We start from the raw sequence: 21,770 nt of genomic DNA on the forward strand, positions 1-21,770 counted from the left end.
AAGGCAGCAGAGAAGCAGCGAAGGCCACTTAGCAGTGCGCTTTCCAAAGCCCACGACCCAGATCCGGGTTGGGGGGTTCCTTTCTTGGACTGAGAGGCTCCGGGAGAAGGGGTGGCGGAGATGAGGAGTGGAGGGGAGGGTTTGTTTTGCTGGGGGATGTGGGAAGGAGGCGCTAGCCTGTTTCGCGGTTTTTTAAGCCCCTTGGCATGTCCTGACCTGATCAAGAGGGAGTCAACTGCTCTCTGGAATGTTCCGGGAGAAGGTGGGAGACTGCTTCCCAGAAGAGGCCTGTGGGTGCTGAAGGGCACCAGGGGGGTCACGCAGGGAGATGCAGGGCAAGCGCCGGGAGGAGCACGAGGGAAGCTGGGGGCCGAGGTGACCCGTACCCGCGGGGGCTAAGGCGGGCGGAACGAGCTGGTAGCGAGGCTCCGAGGGCGGCCTGAGGGGCCGGGAGACCCTTCCTGGGGCGCGGCGGCGGCGGCGGCGGCGGCGACCCGGCAGCGCAGGCTGCACCGCCCCGGCTGTCAAGCGAGCGCTGGGGGCGGGCAGGAGGAAGGGGTGGAGGTGCAAGGGGAGGAGGGCTGGCACCGGAGCGCCGCGGTGTCGGTGCAATAAAAATGCATCCCATGGAACTGCCCATGGAGAAGGACGGGACCGAGACTCGGCAGCGAGAGGAGGTGGTAAAAGCGGAGGAGGACGCCCGGGAGGCAGCAGCGGCGGCGGCGGCCGGGAAGTGAAAGGTCTCGCAAAGTTCAGCGGCTGCTGCGGGCGCTGAGCCCCGGGCTAGCGGCGGAGAAGTCCGCGGGACCGCTCCGCAGGGGCTGCGCGGCCAGGCCGGCTATGGTCCGGGGGCTCCCGTCGCCCCTGAGGTGCCCGGGCCCCTCCAGGCCGGTGCGCGAGGGTCACCCCACCGCCCGGCGCGGCCCCGGCCCGCGGCTCCCAGCAGCCGGCGCCCACTGACCGAGCTTGGCGCCCCAGGAGGGGGAAGAAATAAAGAGCCCCAGTTCTTCCCGAGGACTGTTGGCGCTTCATCCCACAACCGAAAGGGCTCAGCTCCCTCCCGCACCCGCCCGGCCCGGGTCCTCCCGGCTCCTCCCGGCCATGGGGAGCTGCGCGCGGCTGCTGCTGCTCTGGGGCTGCTCCGCGGTGGCCGCAGGTGGGTGGTGACGCTGCTGGGCCCCCACCCCCTTTCCCTCGCTCTTTCTGTTCCCTACCTCGGGACTCGGGGGTGCAGGGGAGTGCGGGCTGGGAGCGCTAAGCTCAGCTCCGGAGGATGAAATGAGTGGCCATGTTCCGTCTCTTTCCCCCGGGTCTCTGCAGTTTAAAATACTATTGATTTTTTTGCAACTGCGATACACATGCCCTTAGATAACCCGATATCCTGGGTGCGCCCTGCCGGAGATACCACGGCCTTGGTTTCTTTCTCGTTTTGAGCTTGCGAAAAACTGCTATTCCACTTTGTGAGGAACAAAGGACCAAGCTCGCCATCCCCCGGCACTTCATGGCCTGAGGAATGATGGGGAGGGATGGCCCAGCGACCCTGGGCGCGCGTGGGCCTCGGCTGCTCTCTCGTGGAGAGCGATCGCCGCAGTCCCCCACCTCATGCTGGGCACTAGGGAACCAGGTAGGAACACCTGGGTGGGGTGTGTGCCCTTTCTCCACGGCAGTGGCTGGAACGCAGTGAGACCCCGGGCTGGGACGATAGGTGGTCATCACCCTGGGTTGCACGAGCTGGCTGGCCGCCCCTAGGGAATTGGTACCCTGGCTGAGGCTCCGTGGGAGGTCGGGGGCGGGTCTGCTCTCTGTCTCGGTAACTGGACGGCGGGCAAAGGTGTCGGCAGAGGCTCTCTCCCTCCTGCTCCCACCCCCGCTTTCCTAGGCTGTCCTTGGCCACCCGTTCCCAGCGCGCCGTTTCTAAATTCGGGAGCCCCCCTTCTGTTCCTCTCCCTCCCCCTTGAGGGTCACCTGGTTTCTAGTCAGGGGTAAGGTCAGCTCACTGTGTGAGGGGGAAAGAAAGTGAGGGACTGACTCTTCACGCATCCAATCTCTCAAACGTTTCTCCTTTGCTCTAGAAAGGGGAGTGTGGGCTGGAGGGACGGACTGGTGGACAGAGAACATTGGCGCCCTGTACCTTCCCTTCTTCCACTCTGCCCCCCAGAGACGCTGGCAAACAGTAAAGCAAAGTTTTAGAATCTTCACCCCAATCCGCCAGATTCAGGAGCATCCTTGCTATGCTTGGATAGTCACTTCTTTGCGGAGCTCCAAGTATTTTGCCTACCAATTATTTATCTGGCTCCAGTCCTTTCTGTACTTACTACTTTGAAGGCATTTAAAACGATCCAGTACTTTCCCCCAAGGAGCCATTAGAGGTCTAAGATTTTACTTTAATTCTTCTTAGGGATGCACGCCTGCCTGCATTTATGCATGCTCCCCCAACCACAAAGTGAATTTTATTAAATCTTTCCCTTTTCAAACCATGTTATGGCAAAAACATGCAAGCAATCAAGAGGTTGTAAATAAATATCACAAGGCAAGTGTTTCAAGTCAAAAATACTTGTACGGGCAGTATATGATTTTCCCTGAAATGCTTTGCAGGTGAGTCATAGCTCACTGTGTGTTTGGGTGATCTGGCCACAAGCAACTGTTGCTGCCGCTAATCAGAACAGTGGCAAACAGAGACTGGGCATAATGCACTTTGAATTTGACATTTAAAAAAACGTGCCTAAAGAAGCCCTTTCTTTTGGTTGCAGAGGCTATGTGGGGTTGGTGATTGTCAGTCAGTGTGTGAAATGTCTGTCTCTGTTTTAGTCTAAGCTGTCATTTGGCTTCTCCAACAGCCCAGTGATAACAGTTCAGAGGTGCTCTCTCTTAAGAAGCAGAAACGTTCAATTAGCCAGAATTTGGGGTTTGACTTCCTTTTCCTTCTTTCCTTCTCTGGTTTAACTTCTAAAATAGATGATTTTGCTTAAGGTATTCATAATTAACATGACAAACCCAAATTAAAGGATTAAAATACGTAGTCAAGATGTTAATAAGAGGATAATGTTTATCATTTTAAGTCATTTTGAAACATTAAAGTCTGTTGGACCTTTGTTTGGATGGAAGCACATGTTTCTTTAAGAAGGTGTTTTAGTTCACAGATAATGTTTAAAGGTGCTGTTAGTGGCTGCCAGACTGTAAACATTCTCCTGTTAAGCAAACAGGCAACTACTATATAATCTGTCATAGGTAGAAGCCCTCAAGAGGCAGAGAGCATGTCAAATAAGCTTTTCTGCCATTTGGCAGTTTAGAGATTCTTTTATTAGTTATATTTACTCAATATCAAAAATAGATATTATGTATCTGAGCACCAGTGGTCTCTCATTTTGCCTCCCTAAGTGAGATCCCACTGTATATTGATAAATATCTCGTATTGCTTTTCCTAGGGAATTTGTCCTGTCACATTTTTGGATTAAAAATATAATAGAATAAAACATTTCCTCCTTAAAGCATCCTAATAAGCATGTTAGATAATGCTAAGGACTCAAATTATATCTGAAAGACTAAATTTGGTGATCTTAAAAACATTATTGTTTTTAGGGATTATTTAAGTCCTACTTCAAAACAAACACGTATTTCAAATATAGGGAATAGAATGTACTTTTTAAGCAAAGTACTTAAAAAGTTCAGGCCAATATCTTCCCCCCCCCCAGTGTTTCACTTTTCCTTTCTCTCACCCTTTATCTGTGTGATTTTACCCCCTTTATGTGAATCGTGTATCTGACCATGAAATGCTTGCACACATATAGAAAAACGCACTGGAAATGCAGGACAGTATTCTGTGCTCCAGTTTGATAGAATTTCCTCTTTAGTGAAAGTCTTAAGCTCTTTGGGGATGACTTGACCGTTGAAGACAGAAGAGCTTTCCAGATGGGTTTGTCTTGAATAACATATGCTTTCCCTTTCCTAGGACTGAGTGGAGTAGCCGGAGTGAGTTCCCGCTGTGAAAAAGCCTGCAACCCTCGGATGGGAAACTTGGCTTTAGGGAGAAAACTCTGGGCGGACACCACCTGTGGCCAGAACGCCACTGAGCTGTACTGCTCCTACAGTGAGAACGCTGATCTGACTTGTCGGCAGCCCAAATGTGACAAATGCAATGCCGCCCAGCCTCACCTGGCTCACCTGCCAGCCGCCATGGCAGACTCATCGTTCAGGTTTCCCCGCACGTGGTGGCAGTCTGCTGAGGATGTGCACAGGGAAAAGATCCAGTTAGACCTGGAAGCTGAATTCTACTTCACTCATCTAATTATGGTGTTCAAGTCCCCCAGGCCAGCAGCCATGGTGCTGGACCGGTCCCAGGACTTTGGGAAGACATGGAAGCCTTACAAGTACTTTGCCACAAACTGCTCAGCTACATTTGGGCTGGAAGATGATGTCGTCAAGAAGGGAGCTCTTTGCACTTCGAGATACTCCAATCCTTTTCCGTGCACTGGAGGAGAGGTAAGAGCACGCGTTTAACTCCACGCTCTAAGTAAGGTAGAAAAATGTTACCAGCCCACATTTTTTTAAAGCATGAAGGTGTACTTGTAGCAACATGAATGAAATTAGAATTTTTCATGAGCTTTATTTGTCATAAATTATTTCTCACCCTTAGATATGGATGTGTAGTCATTTTCAAGCAGGTTGTCCACTGGCTGGGTTTGGCTGGGAATTCAAAGGTTTTAATTTTCTTAATTTTAGGAAGAGTAGACACATGGCATCATCACTCTATCTTTGAGGTTTAAAGGGCTAATGATTTCTTCAGTTAGTGAGACTTCTTACTGTAATTCCAAAGGAACAGGAGTTACTGAGACAGCCGGTTCCTGGAGTCCATGCATGCTGGTATCTTCCTGAAACTGTTAACATAAATAGGAAGTAAATAAAACTAAAGCCAAGGGAGAAAAAAATCTGTTTGTCAGAAGGATACTTTTGTATAACAGTGGAGTTTTATTGTTAAGATTACAAGAATGCATAGCAAACAAATGAGGGTAGTGTCTTTTAAGATACAAAAGTTCTTTTTGGACTCACAGTTGCAGTTTAGGGACTTCTATCTACCCTGGGCCCAAAACCATCTCAACCTCATTTTGCAAAACAGCCTCCTTAGCTACTAGTCCAATTTCTGTATGGACTGTTTTCTCCTTGTTTCATATTTCCCCTTCCCTAATGGGAAAACAGGTCTTTTTAACTTATGTGGATATACCTAGAAAATCCCCCTCACCCCTGTATAGCATTATGAAAACATTTAGAGAAAACTAAGTTAAGTGAAATCAGATTAAGAATGTAAAATACCATCATGTAGATCAAGAAATATGGATTCAGACAGGTGCCTGGCTGGCTTAGTCGGCAGAACTCATTCAGAGTCATGTGTACAAGCCCCATGTTGGATGTAAAGCTTACTTAAAAAAATAAAATCATGTTTAAAAAATGTTGATTCTGGAAAAAAGGGAAGAGAGAATATAATCTTTCTAATTCTGGCACGTGTCATGAACCCACAGACGAAATAAGTGCTTCTCAAGTAGGGGTGATTTTTCCACCCCTGGACCCTCCCAGGGGACATTTAGCAATGGCTGAAGACATTTTTGCTGGGAGAGGGATGCTGTGGGCATCTTGTGGGTGGAGGCCAGGGACTGCTAAAGCTCCTACAAGACGGTCGTACCACTCTCACTGCCACTCCCAACAAAGAATTCTTAGCCTCCTGTGTTAATAGTAGCAAAGCTGAGAGAGCCTGGACTACGTGTGAGGCATATGTCCAATGTCTATAGTACAATAGCTACAAAGACTAAGATATGCTCTCTTCTAGTAGTCCTAGCCGTCCTTTGTATTACTGTTCTCCGGCTTCCCAGATGATTGTATTTAGTAAACACTTAGGAGCCCCTGCTATGTATTAGGGACTGTAGTCAGTGCCACTAATTCTGCCTTTGGTTTGAGGAGAGGGGTGCTTGCGAGCGGCCTAATGAAGAAGCTGTTGGGAACTTCTTCCCCCTGCTACCAAAGTCACATATGGACTTTAGCCATGTTACCCAGCTCCTTCTTTGGTGTGCTGTCTGTGGACCGGGCACAGTGCCGCTGGCATGGGAACCAAGTGGGAGTGGCACAAACAGCCAACAGATGACTTTTCCTACTTCTTCTTCTTGGTCTCTAAAGTTGGCACCTGGGTGGCTCAGTCAGTTAAACATCCGACTTGGTTTTGGCTCAGGTCGTGAGCTGAGGGTCATGAGATGGAGCCCTGCGTGGGGTGCCTGAGATTCTCTTCTCTCCCCCCTGCCCTTCTTGCTCATGCTCTCTCTCTCTTTTTCTCTCTCTCTCTCAAATAAATAAATAAATCTTAAATAAATAATAAAGTTGGCTTCATATTGTAAACCCATGTGCACCCTGTCACGATGGACATTTTTAAAGATACCAGGACAGGAAGAGACGGATAAGTTAGACTCATTGTTTTCTTATGTGGAGAACACTTTGTGTTGCAAACAAGGGAATGGCTTGAACTCTCAAATTGCTTTGGAATTGATCCACACGCTCATATCGGTTCCCTACATCTCAGTGCTACTGGGCCATGTGTATCTATGAAGCAGCAAAAATACAGTCTTTCAGTAACCAGATGGCAGGCATGCTTGCTTAGCAAATATCACATTGAATGTATTACAATGGCCCAGCAATTACTTAGAGATAACTAAAGTAACATTTATTTAACTCAGAGTGGACGCAAAATCTTATCTTCTTTAAAGCCCAACTACTTATTGTCATCAGTGCTTATTATATCAAATTTCAAGCACAGAGAGACTAAAATTTGTGTTAGATATTTTGCTTTTTATATCCAGTTTTAGTTACCTTTTATATCCAGTTTGTTTCAGTAGACTTAAAATTCAATGGCAAGAAAAAAAATCAAGAGCCATCTGGTTCCCTCTCAAGTATTTTTGCAAGCATACAGTAAACCATCATAGAATTTCTTCCCTTCAGAGCACAGGTTTGGGAGTGAATCTTTCCCTCCTGAGTTGGAAAGTAGAGAGAGTCTTCCTCAAACATAAGGTTCAGAGGACACCTCCCTGGAGGTATTTACTACCTATGTCTCCTGTGTTGCTGTGAAATATAAGTTAGTGCTGAACCACAGATTAATTTTGCAGTACAACTCTCTATCCCAGTCTCCATCTTTGGAAACTGTCTGATCAGAAAAATAAGCCAGTTACCCTAGGGCCAAATAAGTCATCTCAAATTTCATTTGTTGCTTACTTATACTATTATAGACCTCTATCTTTCTCCATTCAATATAAGACTGCTTAGGACTTCTCTAGGTATTATCCTCCTACTCAGGCTAACATAAATATATCCCAGACTTAATTTGTTTCCATTATTCATTCCAAAATACTTCTTTGGATTTTTAGGGCCTTAGAGAGACCTGCAGCTTCATGTCTAAGAAATCAGATACCTCCATCTTCAGAGTTGAAGGCACCAGACATCTGAAAGAGGACTTTCAAAAATATGGGCCCCCGTGGGGTGCCTGGGTGGCTCAATCAGTTAAGTGTCTGCCTTCAACTCAGGTCATGACCCTAGGGTCCTACATTGGGCTCCCTGCTCGTTGGGAGCCTGCTTCTCCCTCTCCTCCCCACTTGCACACACTTTCTCTCTCAAATAAATATATAAAATCTTTTTTAAAAACAATACAGTCCTCAAAAGCCTCCCAGAAGGATACTTTTTTAATCAAGTTAAATCAAGGTTAAATCTGCTATACAACAACTTCCTAAACTAGTCAGCATTTACAATGAATGGTTCTCCTACAATGTGTCTTCTTTGCAGGACAGGAAACCAAGGCTCAGAGGTGAAGCGATTTTCCCAACAACATTGCATTAGTTAGTTATATGGCAGACGTAGGACTAAATCATGGGTCTTGTAACTGTAAGTCTAGCGTTTGTTCCACAAAACTATGTTCTGTTGTCATTATTGACCCCCAAAGAACTGCTTGCAGAGAGATGTCTGCATATCTCTCTTCTTGCTCACTCTGTCACAACCATTTGTTACTCATCTGGATGTGACATGAAGGTGAAAAAAGTGGTGCCAAACAGCTTTCTCCTGAGCAGGAGTGTCCTCTGAGTATTACTGGTGTTCTGGGCATAAAAGGTTCCATGACCAAACTAGGTTGAGAAACACTGAGTGGGTTTAGCAAAATTAACACCTGTAAATACATAAATGTTCTCATTATGTGACCTGTGTTCCCAAGTGGGAAATATAGGATGTGATATTCCCAAACTTATTTACCCAGTGCAACCCTCTTTTTGCAGAACTCCAATTACTAGCTTTCAGAACCCCAGAGATCCCCAGATTACAAGTTGGAAAATGCTGGGATGGAGGTGTTAATGCTCCCCAAATCCTGGTGAAAGGACAGATGGGAGAGATGTTGTTCAAGGGGGACAAAGTTTCAGTTATGCAAGACGAATAAATTCTGGAGATGATGAGTAAATTCTAGTGAATTTATAATGAATAAATTCTAGTGTACAGCAATGTGACTATACTTACCAACACTTCCTTGTGTGTTTGTAATTTACTAAGAGGGCATATCAAGATTCTCACCACACATACACAAAAAAGTGGTCAATGAGGTGATGGGTACGTTAATTAACTTGAACATGGTGATTATTTCACAACGCATGTGTACATCAAATCGCCAAATCATACTCCTTAAATATACATACTTCTCAATTTTCACATATACCTCAATAATTTTTAAAAAGGCACAGAGAGGCCTGGTGCTTGTCATGGTTTGATATCAAAGCTCTTTGCCTGTTGGGGGCTTCATCTTCTACTGAGCTGGAGCCGTGGGTAATAACAACTTTGAAGCTAAAGATGAGAGGTTAGGTCAGCTTTTGGGGGGATTCAGAGAAGCACTGTCAGACTCCCTCTGGGTACAGAAAACAGAGGGAAGTGAGTTACAGCAAATCATTTTAGGCTCTGCACAGTGAGGCTTCATTCAAAGGGAGTTTCAGTCGTCACTGTTCAGGAGACAGCAATGTTCCAGCGACCCCACGGCAACTCTAGGGTGATGGAGTCATCATCTCAGAAGCGAGCATTGCTGCCCCTTGCTCTATAACTTACTGCTAGAAAAGCTCTATTCAAAATTGGATAGCAACCAACCAAACCACACAGACTTTTTTTTCCCTCCAGGGCACTATGAATATAAAACATTCAAAGGGAGGCAGCAGCACAGAGAAGCCAAGAACAGAAGAAGGCTGGTCTCAAATGAAGCACCAGGGAAGGATTGTGCCGGCCTTATTTGCCTCTGTATTCCCAGCATGTAAGCACATTGCTGGGATCACAGGAGGCATCCAGTAAATCTGTAGCTGAATAAATGAGCATGAACAGATGAGAGAGATGACAAGGAAGAGCATATCCTTAGATGACACAGAGGGGGAAAATGAATATAAGCCTCGGGGAGGGGGATAAGATTCAGAAACCCTGGTTAACATGGAGAAATTGAACTGGTAAAAATATGAAATAAGCTGTGGTTGGGGAAAGGCAGTTAATGAAGGACCTTAAATTACGTTTATTCATTCATTTGTTCATCAAATAATTTTTGGGCTGTTAGGTGTCTGATGCCATTCCAGGTGCTGGGGATATGGTGGCGAATCAAAACAATAAAAGTCCCCATTCCCGTGAGGCTTAGGTGCTGGGGGAGGGGGTTGGAGGGAGAACAGAAAACCAATACTTGAGTAAAATAGACAGTATGTCAGAGTGTGATAAGGACCAAATTAAATTAAATTAAATTAAAAGAAATAAGAATAAAAAGAAAGGAAAAGAAAACAAGGTGGAGGATGGGGAGTGCTAGCAAGGAGGGCTTGATGTTTCTAAACAGATTGAAAGATTCGTGTTTGATGGAATAGTCAAGAATTCTGAGTTCCTGGCAAGTTATTCTGAGTGAACAAAATCTGTAATTAAGGGTCCCGTGTATTCAACCTGTAGATATGGAAAAATGAAGTTGTGTATTATAATGACAAGCATTGTGAAAAATTCCTCTTGCAAGTGTTTCTTAGAATGAGAGCATTTGAAAAGGAACCTACATGTCATCGATGGAAAAACACATGACTGATGAGTAATCTGAAGCCTAAAGGGAGTTAAATGACTTGTCTGTAATTACTCAGCTGAAATCTGTTTCCTAACTTGTAGCCCAGTGCTATTTCCACTATAATAGTTTGAAATTCCTTTGTCTCAAGTCAGGTGGTGTGAAAGATACAAAAAAGATATACATTCCTTTCTTTTACTGTCCTTACAATCTACTGGGTAAGAACTTAAACATGATCCTTGGGGTGGCTGATTTATTAAATAATATGAGATAGTGTATGATTAATTCCCAGATACGTTGTGCAAATAACACGCCTTTCAAAATCTGAGTAATCATTTGTCTCTTTGAAGGATGTCTCTTTGGCACAGAAAAGATTACATTTCAATACCTTGTGGTAAAGTCACTGGCACAAGTGTGCAGAAAATGATTAATTACTTAATCAGGTTTTTGCAGGTATTTACATTTACAATATGCTAAGCAATATTTAGACTTTTAGCTGAAAAGATAACGTAATACATGAATTGGAATACTTTCTAAACACTCCTCTTTGGTTAGCTCCTTGTGTTTTCTTAATCACTGAAACCTGCTTGTGCTGATTGTCGCAGTAGCAATGCCGTGAGTCAAGGGGGCAGCGAACACCCATGTGGCAGGCATTCTGTAGAGAGCACCATACCCCTTATTAGCACGAGAACCCTGGTAATTAGGTCCAGTAGTAACCCCATTCTACAGAAAAAGAAACTGAGACTTAGTGAGTCAGAGTAACTTGGTCAGACTCAAATAAGAAATGAGCCAACCCACGCCAGAGCAGGGATTATCAGCTTGCCTTTAAATTATTTACATGATTAGGTTTTATTATAGCTAAAAAAATTTTTTAAAAAGTAAACTAGCTAGTAGCTGCTTTAAGTCATTTTTCTTACCAAGTTATTCATCCTGTGTATTAATGTTTTGCTTTGAAGCATATTCCTAGGTATAATTTTGTTGAACTTCCTTGAAAATAAAATGTTGTATATATTTGTTTAGAGTGTTTCAATTAGCCACACCCTGGAATACTCCTTTCCTGTAGGGGTGGGGCCAGAAATTTATAACAGTGTTCTTCAGGAAAAAAAAAAAAATGCCTTTAGTTTAAAAAAAAAAAATCCACAAGGCAGTTGTTAATTAAAATTACTTAAAGAAGCTACATAAAAATTAGAACCACCCCAGAGATTAAATCAATAAACTTTGATTTATTGATTTCAAAGAATAGACTCTTCCTCCAAAAATACCTCCTTTCTAGCTATTAAAAAAAAAAAAAGTCTGTTAGCATCTGTTTGCTATGCCTTTGTTCAATTAGATGGTTTAACTTTGCCAATATTTTGTTAAAATATTCTGGAAACTTTGAGAAATCAGATTATAAAATGCCGAGTTAGCAACGAATGATTCACATTGAAAAATTAAGGCCAGAAATTGAAGAGCAGACGAGGAGCAGGCACCTGGGGGTCAGGTACATCTGGGCATAGAAGAGGCGCTTCCTACCACGGCATGGAGAACCCTAGAACCAGAATGGCAGTGATAGGGATTGAGGGCTTAGGAAGATGAGGAAAATGAATCATGACAGAGAATACAGAAGTTACTGCTTCTGATCAGTAATCAGAAGTGTCTGAAAACTCAGTAAATACAACCCTCTCCCTCCTCTGCACCCCCATGTACTCTGTCACTCGCACATAACCATATCATGTCCCCTATCTCTTCTACTCCTATAGTGTTCGCTTCTTGAGGAACTCTGTCGCATCTACCCTTGTGTGTGCCCTGTGGCTCCCAGCCCCCCAGCCTCTGTACCTGGCACAGATCTCTGCAAGGCATAACTGTCCAAAATACATTTATTGAATTGAATCATACTGAATCATATGAATGTTTATTATGTTGGATATTACACATCTACTAAGTGCTAAGCGCTAAGCTTTTCAAAGTAGTCATGATTCATTTATTCTTTCTATAATTATTTATAAAGCGTCTCCTATATGCCAACCATTATTTTAGGAGTTGGAGATACAGAGCAAAAAATAAAAAAATTCCTACCCCTGAGCTTACATTCTAAATGTAAGATGCTAAACAAGATAAAATATACTCAATGTTAGACAGTGGTAAGTGTAAGGGAAAAAATAAAGCAGGGGAAGGGGCTAGAAAGTAGGAAGGAGATTTTTAGTGTTTAGAAAGAACTCCCAGGGAAAGAATTCACTGGAACTTTTGAATAAGGACTTGAAGGAAAGCAGAAGTGAGCAGTGGACATATAAGGAAAGAGCAAAGACCCCAAGGAAGTGTGCCTGATGTCACCAGGACAATGAGGAGGCTGGTGATGAAACAGAGGGATGGAGGTACAGCATAGTATGTGAGGTCAGAGGTCAGAGAGATATTTAGAGGGTGATGCCTCAGAGTAGGTGTCAGGATAGCCCAAATTTACACTCAGATCAGTTAAAGCCTGTTAATTATTTCTAGAATCCCCTTTCATTCTCCAAGTAGTCCCAATTTGGACTATAAAGTATTATAAGTTGTTATTATAAGATCAATTTACCCTGGATGAGATTGGAAGTCATTGGAGGTTTTAAGCAGAGGGAAGAAAAGATGAATTTATTTTTCATAGGATCACTTTGGCTTATGTATTAAGAAAAAAACAAAGAGGGAAGCTGGGAGACTAGTTAGAATGCTACTGTGATAATTCTGGCTAGATCTCACAGTGCACGGACAAAGGAGAGCAATGGAAACGGTGAAAGGTAGTTGAGTTCGAGATCAATTCTGTGGAAAGATCCAACAGCATCTGCTGACAGGTGGGATGGAGTGTGTGAGAGAAAGAGAGAAGTAAGGATGCTTTTAGTCTGATCACCTGGAAGAATGGACTGGCCATTTACTCAGGTGGAGAAGACTCTAGGGAAGCAGATTTGGAGAGGAATGCCAGGAGCTCATTACTGGACACGCTAAGTATGAGTTGCCTATGAGACATACGAGTGGATACCAAGTAGGCAGCTAGATCTGTGAGTGTAGAATTCAGAGGAGAGGTCAGTATTACATAGATAAATTTGGGAGTCATCTGTGTAGAGGTGATACTGAAAACCCTGAAACTGGATGAGATTATCAGGGAGTGGATGTGGATGGAAAAGAGGAAAGTCCAAGAACTGAGTCCGGGGAGGATCAAACTCCGTCCAGTAATGCTGCCATTAATAAAAATAAAACAAACAAACAAAAAACGCTCTTGCAAATCCCAAGGCTTATATGAAAACCAGTCTTGCCAGTCTGGGGGTCCAATGGTTGCTTAATTAAGAAACAGCATGCATCGAATAACATTGCCTTTCCACAGTCAGGATGGCCAGTGCAAATTCTAAAATGACAAGTGTGAAGGAAGGCATAGGGGCTGCAACTTTAGGTCACCGAAAGACCAGAACGCATAGGGAAAAGAGAAAGTGCTGACTGCATTCGGAAAGAGGATGGAAAAAGGAAAGGGAAGAGTACTGAAGGGAAAAGTTGATTTTAGTGACCTTCAGATTTTAAGGGCCTTGTATTCCATTTCCTCTTGACCTATCCCACTCTTTACCCTCTTCTGACTCAAAATTGCAGCTGCAGGAGCAATTTTTTAGAATGATTATAAAAAATTATTTTTGAGTGCCCCTGGGCCATCACAGTATCGGAAACTAAAATGTAGCATTGTACACATTTTTTCCTGCTTAGTGTGTTGTGAAATTTGATTTGCAGAATGCGATGACAGGCAGCGACCTAGGGCACAGGAACTATATGGTTAATCCCATTTAAATGCAGTCACAGGGCGCCTGGGTGGTTTAGTGGGTTAAGCCGCTGCCTTTGGCTCAGGTCATGATCTCGGGGTCCTGGAATCGAGTCCCGCATCGGACTCTCTGCTCGGCAGGGAGCCTCCTTCCCTCTCTCTCTCTCTCTCTGCCTGCCTCTCCATCTACTTGTGATCTCTCTCTGTCAAATAAATAAAATCTTTAAAAAAAAATAAATGCAGTCACAATTTTTAAAATGTGTTATTAATATTTTAATTAATGCTCACTGTATTGATGTTTAATTATTTTGCCAAGGAGGGGAACAGAAAGCCAACATTTGGAGATCATGGTAGAACGTGCCAAGCATTTTGCATAGAGATCTTTCTGTATCTCTAAGGAGCAAATAAACTCTTTTCCTGGATTGTTTGTCTTGTTAAGGAACAAACAAAACAAAACACCAACCTTCTTTCTACATCATGTTTCTCTTCTCTTCCTAACCTTCCTGCAAATGATAGAGGAACAGAAGCCTTTTCAGGCATCAGCTGTGTTTGCTGATATTACTTTACGCTTATAATTACAGTTCCTAAAACAATAAAATAATTGTGCAAAATATTCCCATGCTTTCTACATGACATCATGTTCATTTGTGCTAACACTGTATCTTTTGGCTGCCACTGAAAAGGGCTTCTACATTTAAAATTAGATTGGAGAAAATATAGTCACTCTCTTAAACTGTTTAATCTCCATTAAGGGCTATGGTTTCCCTTTATTCTAGCCGATCTGAGCCTTCAGAGGTCTTTGAGGGTTTCCATCAATTTCTCTTGTAATCCATGCTATATTTCTCTCATGTGACTTCTGTCCCTATCTCCATATGAAAGCAAAGGTCAATGAAGGACATTTCAAACCAATGATCTATTAGAAGAACCAGGCACTCCCCAAGAACCCTTATCTTTGTTGCTTCCTACCCTGACACACCCAAAGGGGGGCAACACTCACCCCTGTGTAACAGCTTCCTTCATGATGATTATCAAAGTGCAGGAGAATGTAAGCCCACTGGGGTTCCTTTGGGTGGCGTGTAGTGAGGAGGTATAGTTTGCAAAAACAACAACAACAAAAAACCCAAAATCACAAGGTAACTGTCAGCTCCCTCTCCCCAACTCCTTTCCTCCCCATGTGTGCTATCAATTCCAATGTGTTATTTATGGCCATTTTACTTTGAAATTTTCATTTCTTTCCTCAAAGCATTGAGTTTCTTCCACATCAGACCACTTCTTTTATCTCTTCTCTGGCTCAAAATATGAACCTGTCTGTGAAAATGAACATGACAACCGAGCCTGCCCCCATGATTTTCTCTCTGGAATCTTCAGTCGCTTCTCTCAACTCCATTTTCCCCTTGTGTTCCCATCACATTCTTATTCTACTGTTCACCTTCTTGCTCCTTCAGCTAGACAGCTGAACTCTGCTGGGAAAAATTTAACACACAATTGTGCTGAGAGATACTGCTATGAATTTATGTTTTCCAGTCTAATCTGGCCCTCAAGTTTCCCTGGAAATCCTTTTTTCTTCAGCCCTCTTTCATTCCTGTAGTGAGTCTTCAAGAGCTTCTCTCGTCTCCCTCACACCCCTCCTCACCACCACCCCACTTCCTCTTGTTTTCAGCTAAAGAACTTGCCTCCTATCTCACTGAGAAAATAAAAACTTGTGGGAATGGCATCACAGGCTAACCCAGAACAGCCCATCAGGGCAAAAGCTGAGATTCATTCTCAATTCCTTTCTCTCCCTCAGCCAGTGGCAGTCTTTTACCAGGTCCTATCCAGTTCTGCCCCTGGGGTCTGTTTTGAGTATGCTTGCTTCTCTCCATCATACACAACCGTCCTGGCGCAAGTCACCGTGATTTGTCACCTATACTCATTATTGCAGTATTCTTCTGAATGTTCTCATTGTTCGGTCATGCTTGCTCTCTGATCTGTTCTCTATGCCACACTCAAGGGGCTTCTTTAAAATCCGAAATGTCACTTCTCTGCTTACTGCCCAGTTCCCCTACCACATAGTCGACATTGCTTACTGTGGCATGCCGGGATCTTTCCGAATGCCCTGGCCTCATCTGCCCTGTTCCAGCTGTACCTACTGACACACGTGCTTCCTTGTCCTGATGCTCCTCTCTTCTCTTCTGTTCCCTTTCCCAAGTCCTACCTCTCATTCACTTAGCTGACTTGTCAGTCAAATATTTTTTGGGTGGGTGGGTTGATGGCTAGATTATTCATCCCCAAGGGCTGCTTATACTTCTCCTCTTCCGAAGAATCTGGGTTATGTGCACCATACATGTGTGCCACACGGGTGCACCCATAGCGCGTGCTCACCTCTGTCGTAGCATTTATCACCTTGTTCTCTGAGCCCCTTCAAGCAGTTCAGGTCGCGCTTTGAGACGTACTATCTTAGCATCTAACATGCTGCCTGACATAGTAAATAGATATTTTTTAAGTAAATGAACTCCGAGGTGCTATTGTTAATATTATCAGTGATAACCACTTACTGCTTTTTGTGGCTTGAGGCGCTTGTATGCAGGGTCTGTGGTGGGCAGATACACTGAACAGTCTGGGAGAAAACTTGCTGCATGTCCCCTAAGTTACCATTTAGGATGACAGATCCAAGGCAGTTGATCAGTACAGTTTCTCAGCAAGGACAACGTCATCGGTTCTGTGTCTTTGCAAACCCAAACCATAGGCTCTATTCCTAACCTCTGAAGGCCTGGCACAGATGGAAAGGTACAAATCTATCACCACCCCTCAAAAGCCAGTGAAGGATGCATGGAAAGTTAATTGGGGAATTTTGTTTAATTTTTCCTCAGTATCATTGAGAATGATCGCACAGAGGGCCTCCTGATTACGCTTTTGCAGTTTTTCCAGCTGGGTTTCTTCTCAGAATGCTAAGCTGGGTGCAGGGGTGTTTGTTTCGTGATTCTAGGGAACAGTCACCTCATGGCACTGCCTCTGGACAAACTGGGGTAGGTACTTCGTTCACTTAGAAAAACTGAAACGCTTGTTACTTCCTCTCCCAAAGAATTGCTGTTTCTGTTAACCTGCTTTCCATAGCTTTGAAGAAAGAAGTTTAAATATTATTTCCTTTGACAAAACAGACAAAAATTCTCAAAAAAAAAAAAAAAAAGTAAGATTTGGAAGCTGTGTCTCTTTTCTGTTGCCTGAAATTCATAGTAGTATATTCCTGCTTCAAGGAGTTTATTGTCCAATTGAGACTTCTTTTTTAAATATTTTATTTATTTGGTGCGCCTGGGTGGCTCAGTTGGTTGGGCGTCTGCCGCTGGCTCAGGTCATGATCCTGGGGTCCTGGGATCTACCCACATTGCATTGGCTTCTTGCTTGGCAGGGAGCCTGATTCTCCCTCTCCCAAACACCCCTGCCATCCACTTGTACTCTCTCTTGCTGTCTCTCAAATAAGTAAATAATCTTTTCAGAAAAAGATTTTATTTATTTATTTGAGAGAGAGCATGCAAGCAGCAGGGAGGGATAGAGGGTGAGGGAGAAGCAGGCTCCCCATTGAGCAGGGAGCCCAGTGTGGGACCCATCCCAGGACCCTGAGATCATGATCTGAGCCAAAGGCAGAGACTTAACAGACTGAGCCACCCAGGCTCCCCAGTTGAAACTTCTGAACTGCTGTCTTTTAAAGGATGAATAATAATTGAAAGGTGGGGCAGGGAATTCCATGGAAAAGTGCACCTGTATAAGGAAAGTCAACTTTCAGAATGGTTGGAGCCTACAGTATGGTGGGAGTGAGGAAGAGTGAGGGATGTGGGAAACACGAGGCTGGCCCTGGGGGATTGGGTCAGACTACAAATGGTCTAGTGTGTCCATATTTTGGACTCAGTCTGGTAGGTGGTGGAGACCAATAGATAGCTCTTCAGGGTAGGGATAGCCTAATTGGAACTGTTCACAAAAAACAACTCAGGGAGCGGTGTGAAAAATTCTTGGGCAAAATTTATGAGATTAAACTTAATAGTGATAAATGTCAATTCCTCTTTTCCAAAAATCAACTGTACTACCACCAGAGAGGTGTGACTTATCAGCCATTCGTGTGAAAAAGGCCTCAGGGTTTCAGTTGACTGTAATCTCACTGTGAGTCAACAATATATCATGATTGCCATAAAAGCTAATGCTACCTTAGGCTACATTAATAGAATAATGTTTCAAACAAAGGAGAGACTAGTCCTTCTGCTGTGTTCTCCTATCAAAGCATAGCTAGAATATTATGTTCAGGTCAAGATATTCCTATTTAGAGAAAGCCAAGCTGAACTGGTGAGAGCAATTAGAAATCTCATTATATAATGAACAATTAACTCAGGATATTTTGCTTATGAGAGAGGATTTATGGATGTTCAGGAATTGCTAGCATTCTTCAGATGTTTGAAGAGGGATTAAATGGACTCTGATGCTTTCAGAAGGCAAGATTATGACCAAAGAAAGACTTTCTTAAAAACTGGATGTATCCAAAAGACAGAGGGCTCCCCTGCATTTCTCATCTCATGGAATGTGTCAGGAAAGGCTGAGTGATCGTGTATAGGTTCAAAGGTCTGTTTCAGGACTCTAGTGTCCCACCTACCTCTGAACACACAGATCATTCCATCGAGTAGTAAATGACTACGAAAATCCTTTATCTCCACACAACACCAATAGCGCAGGTCCTGGAGTGAGCACTGCTTAGCTAGTCACAGCGCGTTGTTCTGGCCAGCTAGGCAGCAGTCCTCAGTTTTGGTGTAAACTTTTTGGGGGGGTTCTCATTTTTTTGCAAAGTGAGTGGTCCTTCTTCTTAACCATTGAGCAAGAGGAAGTCACTTAACTGTTAAAGAAAAGGGAGGCAGGGGAAAAAGAAATGAGTCCCTATTCCCTGAGTCTCTATTTTGTAATTAGAGATGACATTTTATGTGTAGTTCATAATATCAACGGATGAAATGAGGCAGCACATGTACAGGAGTTGGAGTCCCACGTTTGGTCCCTTACCAGGCTCCGGTGGTTCCGTCTGTAAGTTAGCTCTCACCGGCACTGTCACCACTTTAGTTCAAACTCCCTTATCTTACACTCGAACCTCTCAGTAGCCTCTCTCTCTCAGTTAGGGGCTCCAGATTCTTCATTTGTAAATTGAATCAAAGTGAGAAAGAGTAAGACAGGCCATATATAAATGTGTTTTATAAATGGCTAAAAGTACTATATTAATACTAATTATTCATAGTCATGTAATTCAATTACATTATTAGCGAAGTAAACTTTGGGGCCACTTTATCTAGTCATTCAGCCAAATATATGGGTTCCTACTCTGTGTCTAGCACTATACCACGCTCTGGGGATAGAGTAGTAAGCAAAAATAGACAAAATGCATTCTAAAGCCTAGGCTATGACTTACAAAAAAAAAAAATTTAGAGCACAAACCATTTGTGAGTCCCTAACTCACACTTCGTATATTAACACTGGTCAGCTGTCAATGTTTCCAAGAGCACCGAAGGTCTGTATTTTGGCTTAATGCTTTTGGACGGACAAACCGAGAACATCAGCTTAGTCATTTAATAGTAGATAAAATGAATGTAAAGAATTATATACTTGTATACCACCTCACACCAGTCAGAATGGCTAAAATTAACAAGTCAGGAAATGACAGATGCTGGCGAGGGTGCGGAGAGAGGGGAACCCTCCTGCACTGTTGGTGGGAATGCAAGCTGGTGCAGCCACTCTGGAAAACAGCATGGAGGTCCCTCAAAAAGCTGAAAATAGAGCTACCCTATGACCCAGCAATTGCACTACTGGGTATTTACCCTAAAGATACAAACATAGTGATCCGAAGGGGCACGTGCATCCGAATGTTTATAGCAGTAATGTCCGCAATAGCCAAACTATGGAAAGAGCCTAGATGTCCAACAACAGATGAATGTATAAAGAAGATGTGGTATATATATATATATACACACACATATACATATAATGGAATACTATGCAGCCATCAAAAAAGAAATCTTGCCATTTGCAATGATGTGGATAGAACTAGAGGGTATTATGCTGAGCAAAATAAGTCAATCAGAGAAAGACAATTATCATATTATCTCCCTGCTTTGAGGAATTTGAGAGGCAGGGTGGGGGGGGGTTGTGGGGTTAGGGAAAGAAAACATGAAACAAGATGGGATCGGGGGGGGGACAAAACCAAAAAGAATTTACAAAACAAACTGGGGGGTCCTGGGGGGGTGGGGGTAGGGGTAGGGTGGCTGGGTTATGGACATTGAGGAGGGTATGTGCTATGGTAAGTGCTGTGAAGTGTGTAAGTCTGATGATTCACAGACCTGTACCCTTGGGGGAAATAATACATTATGTGTTAATTAAAAAATTAAAAAATAATAAAAAGGAATTATATACTTGTTATTAAAGCAGTAACCGAGTCATCTTCATAGGCAAAAAAGAGACTGGAAGGAATTAGATTTAGAGAAAAATGAACAAATCAGATGTACAAAGGACACTTCATGTCTCTCCATTCCATATTTAGTCCTACATATCTACTGTGACTCTACAGATTCTTTTTAAACGGTATTATGTCAAGTACAAGATAAGGAACTAAGTTTTTAAAGATATTTTTAGATGGCAATGTTACAGTAAGACACAAGTATGAGTGTAAAGTAAAATTTCTTATCAAAACTGAAAAAAATGCATCCACCTACACCTTGTTGGTATTTCAGACTCACGGAGGAATTTCCAAGTAATCCTGGTAAGAGGTTGCTCGGTAGCAAACTCAGATTGAACAAGCAGTTAGGTTCCCGGCTCTTGTCTGGATTCCCTATTTGGAATTGCCTTCATTCTTTTGTGAAGAACATATACTCTGTGATTTTGCGTGGCAGATTTGTTGTTAATGATCTTAAAATAATATGCTTGCAAAAAATCTTTCTTGAGGTCCTGCTCAAGTTAAGGAGCTGTGTTTAAAAGATTATCAGTTTGCAGTGCTGTAGGCAGAACTCACACACACCTGTTTTCCTAGAACTTTATAAAATATGCCCCAGGTGCACATGGAAATTCACGGTCAAGAGTTCAGTGATAAATTATTTCTGCTCCTTTTTAATTCTCCTTTTTAAAAAGTCCACTTGATAAAGCAGTTAGCTACTTCAAGATGGTCTAGAGGGTAACGTGAGTGTAATTGGGAGAATATATTACCTACGGGGCTGGCCCCTGGTACTATTGTCCTCAAAGACCATTTTAATCCCCTGGTCAGTTTCCAGCCAGTCACCTGCATCATTTCTATTGCTTCTCCCTCTCTTCCTCTCTCTGATGATAAGGAGAATGGATTCTCCTTCGTTAGGAGCTACTGAATTTTTAGACTGCTGCCGTCTCCACTCGGCCCCTTTGTAACCTCAACTTTACCTGTCACTTTAGTTGGTGTGTAACCAGAAATATTATATTTTCATGAATTAAATAATGTAAGAACAGATGCTACAGAAATATGCAGGTATCATGGCATTCTACTGAGATTTTAAAGTGATTCTTTCTTCCCCTTCCCCACCTCCCAAAACAATAATATTGGACCTAAATCTTGCCTCCCTGTTTTACCGTGATTGGAGATGGGTGCCCAAGAGCTGACATGAATGATATTCTCATAGAGAATTCATTTATTTCCTCTCACACCACTGTCTCCACTTGTCAATCCCATTTCTTCCCAAACTGCTGTAGGTGAGTTTTATAAATTTTTAAAAATCTGAATGTGCTTAGGTTACAGAAAAAAACTTTGAAATGCATTTGGATTAAGTAAAATAAAATTAGAAAAAGGAATGCTCAGAAATTGATTAAGGGTTTGTTTGACATCTTACAGAAGGAAAATGTCTGGAAAATATTGTCATCAGTAGCTTACATATATAAATAAAACTGGGGTCATTTGCTACTCAGCTATAGTTTAGAAACTATGTGATATGAGACACT

At 43.2% G+C, this 21,770-nt stretch overlaps 1 protein-coding gene across 3 annotated transcripts in view; it reads left to right on the forward strand.

Moving 5' to 3' along the window:
• The first annotated feature begins 207 nt into the window (after nucleotides 1-207).
• The window catches only part of LOC111142139 (netrin 4), a 114,146-nt gene continuing 92,583 nt past the window's right edge, over nucleotides 208-21,770 (forward strand). For 2 of the 3 annotated variants that reach the window (XM_022495120.1, XM_022495121.1), the window contains exons 1-2: nucleotides 949-1,156; nucleotides 3,950-4,479. In XM_022495120.1, the coding sequence (XP_022350828.1) occupies nucleotides 1,102-1,156; nucleotides 3,950-4,479 (585 nt within the window). In that variant the 5' untranslated portion in view covers nucleotides 949-1,101. Of the gene's footprint in view, nucleotides 263-948; nucleotides 1,157-3,949; nucleotides 4,480-21,770 lie in introns of those variants that run through there. The other variant, XM_022495119.1, reaches the window with a different exon arrangement.

Source organism: Enhydra lutris, unplaced genomic scaffold (assembly GCF_002288905.1).
Source record: "Enhydra lutris kenyoni isolate GAN:26980312 unplaced genomic scaffold, ASM228890v2 scaffoldscaffold7, whole genome shotgun sequence".
NCBI classification, from domain to species: Eukaryota; Metazoa; Chordata; class Mammalia; order Carnivora; family Mustelidae; genus Enhydra; species Enhydra lutris.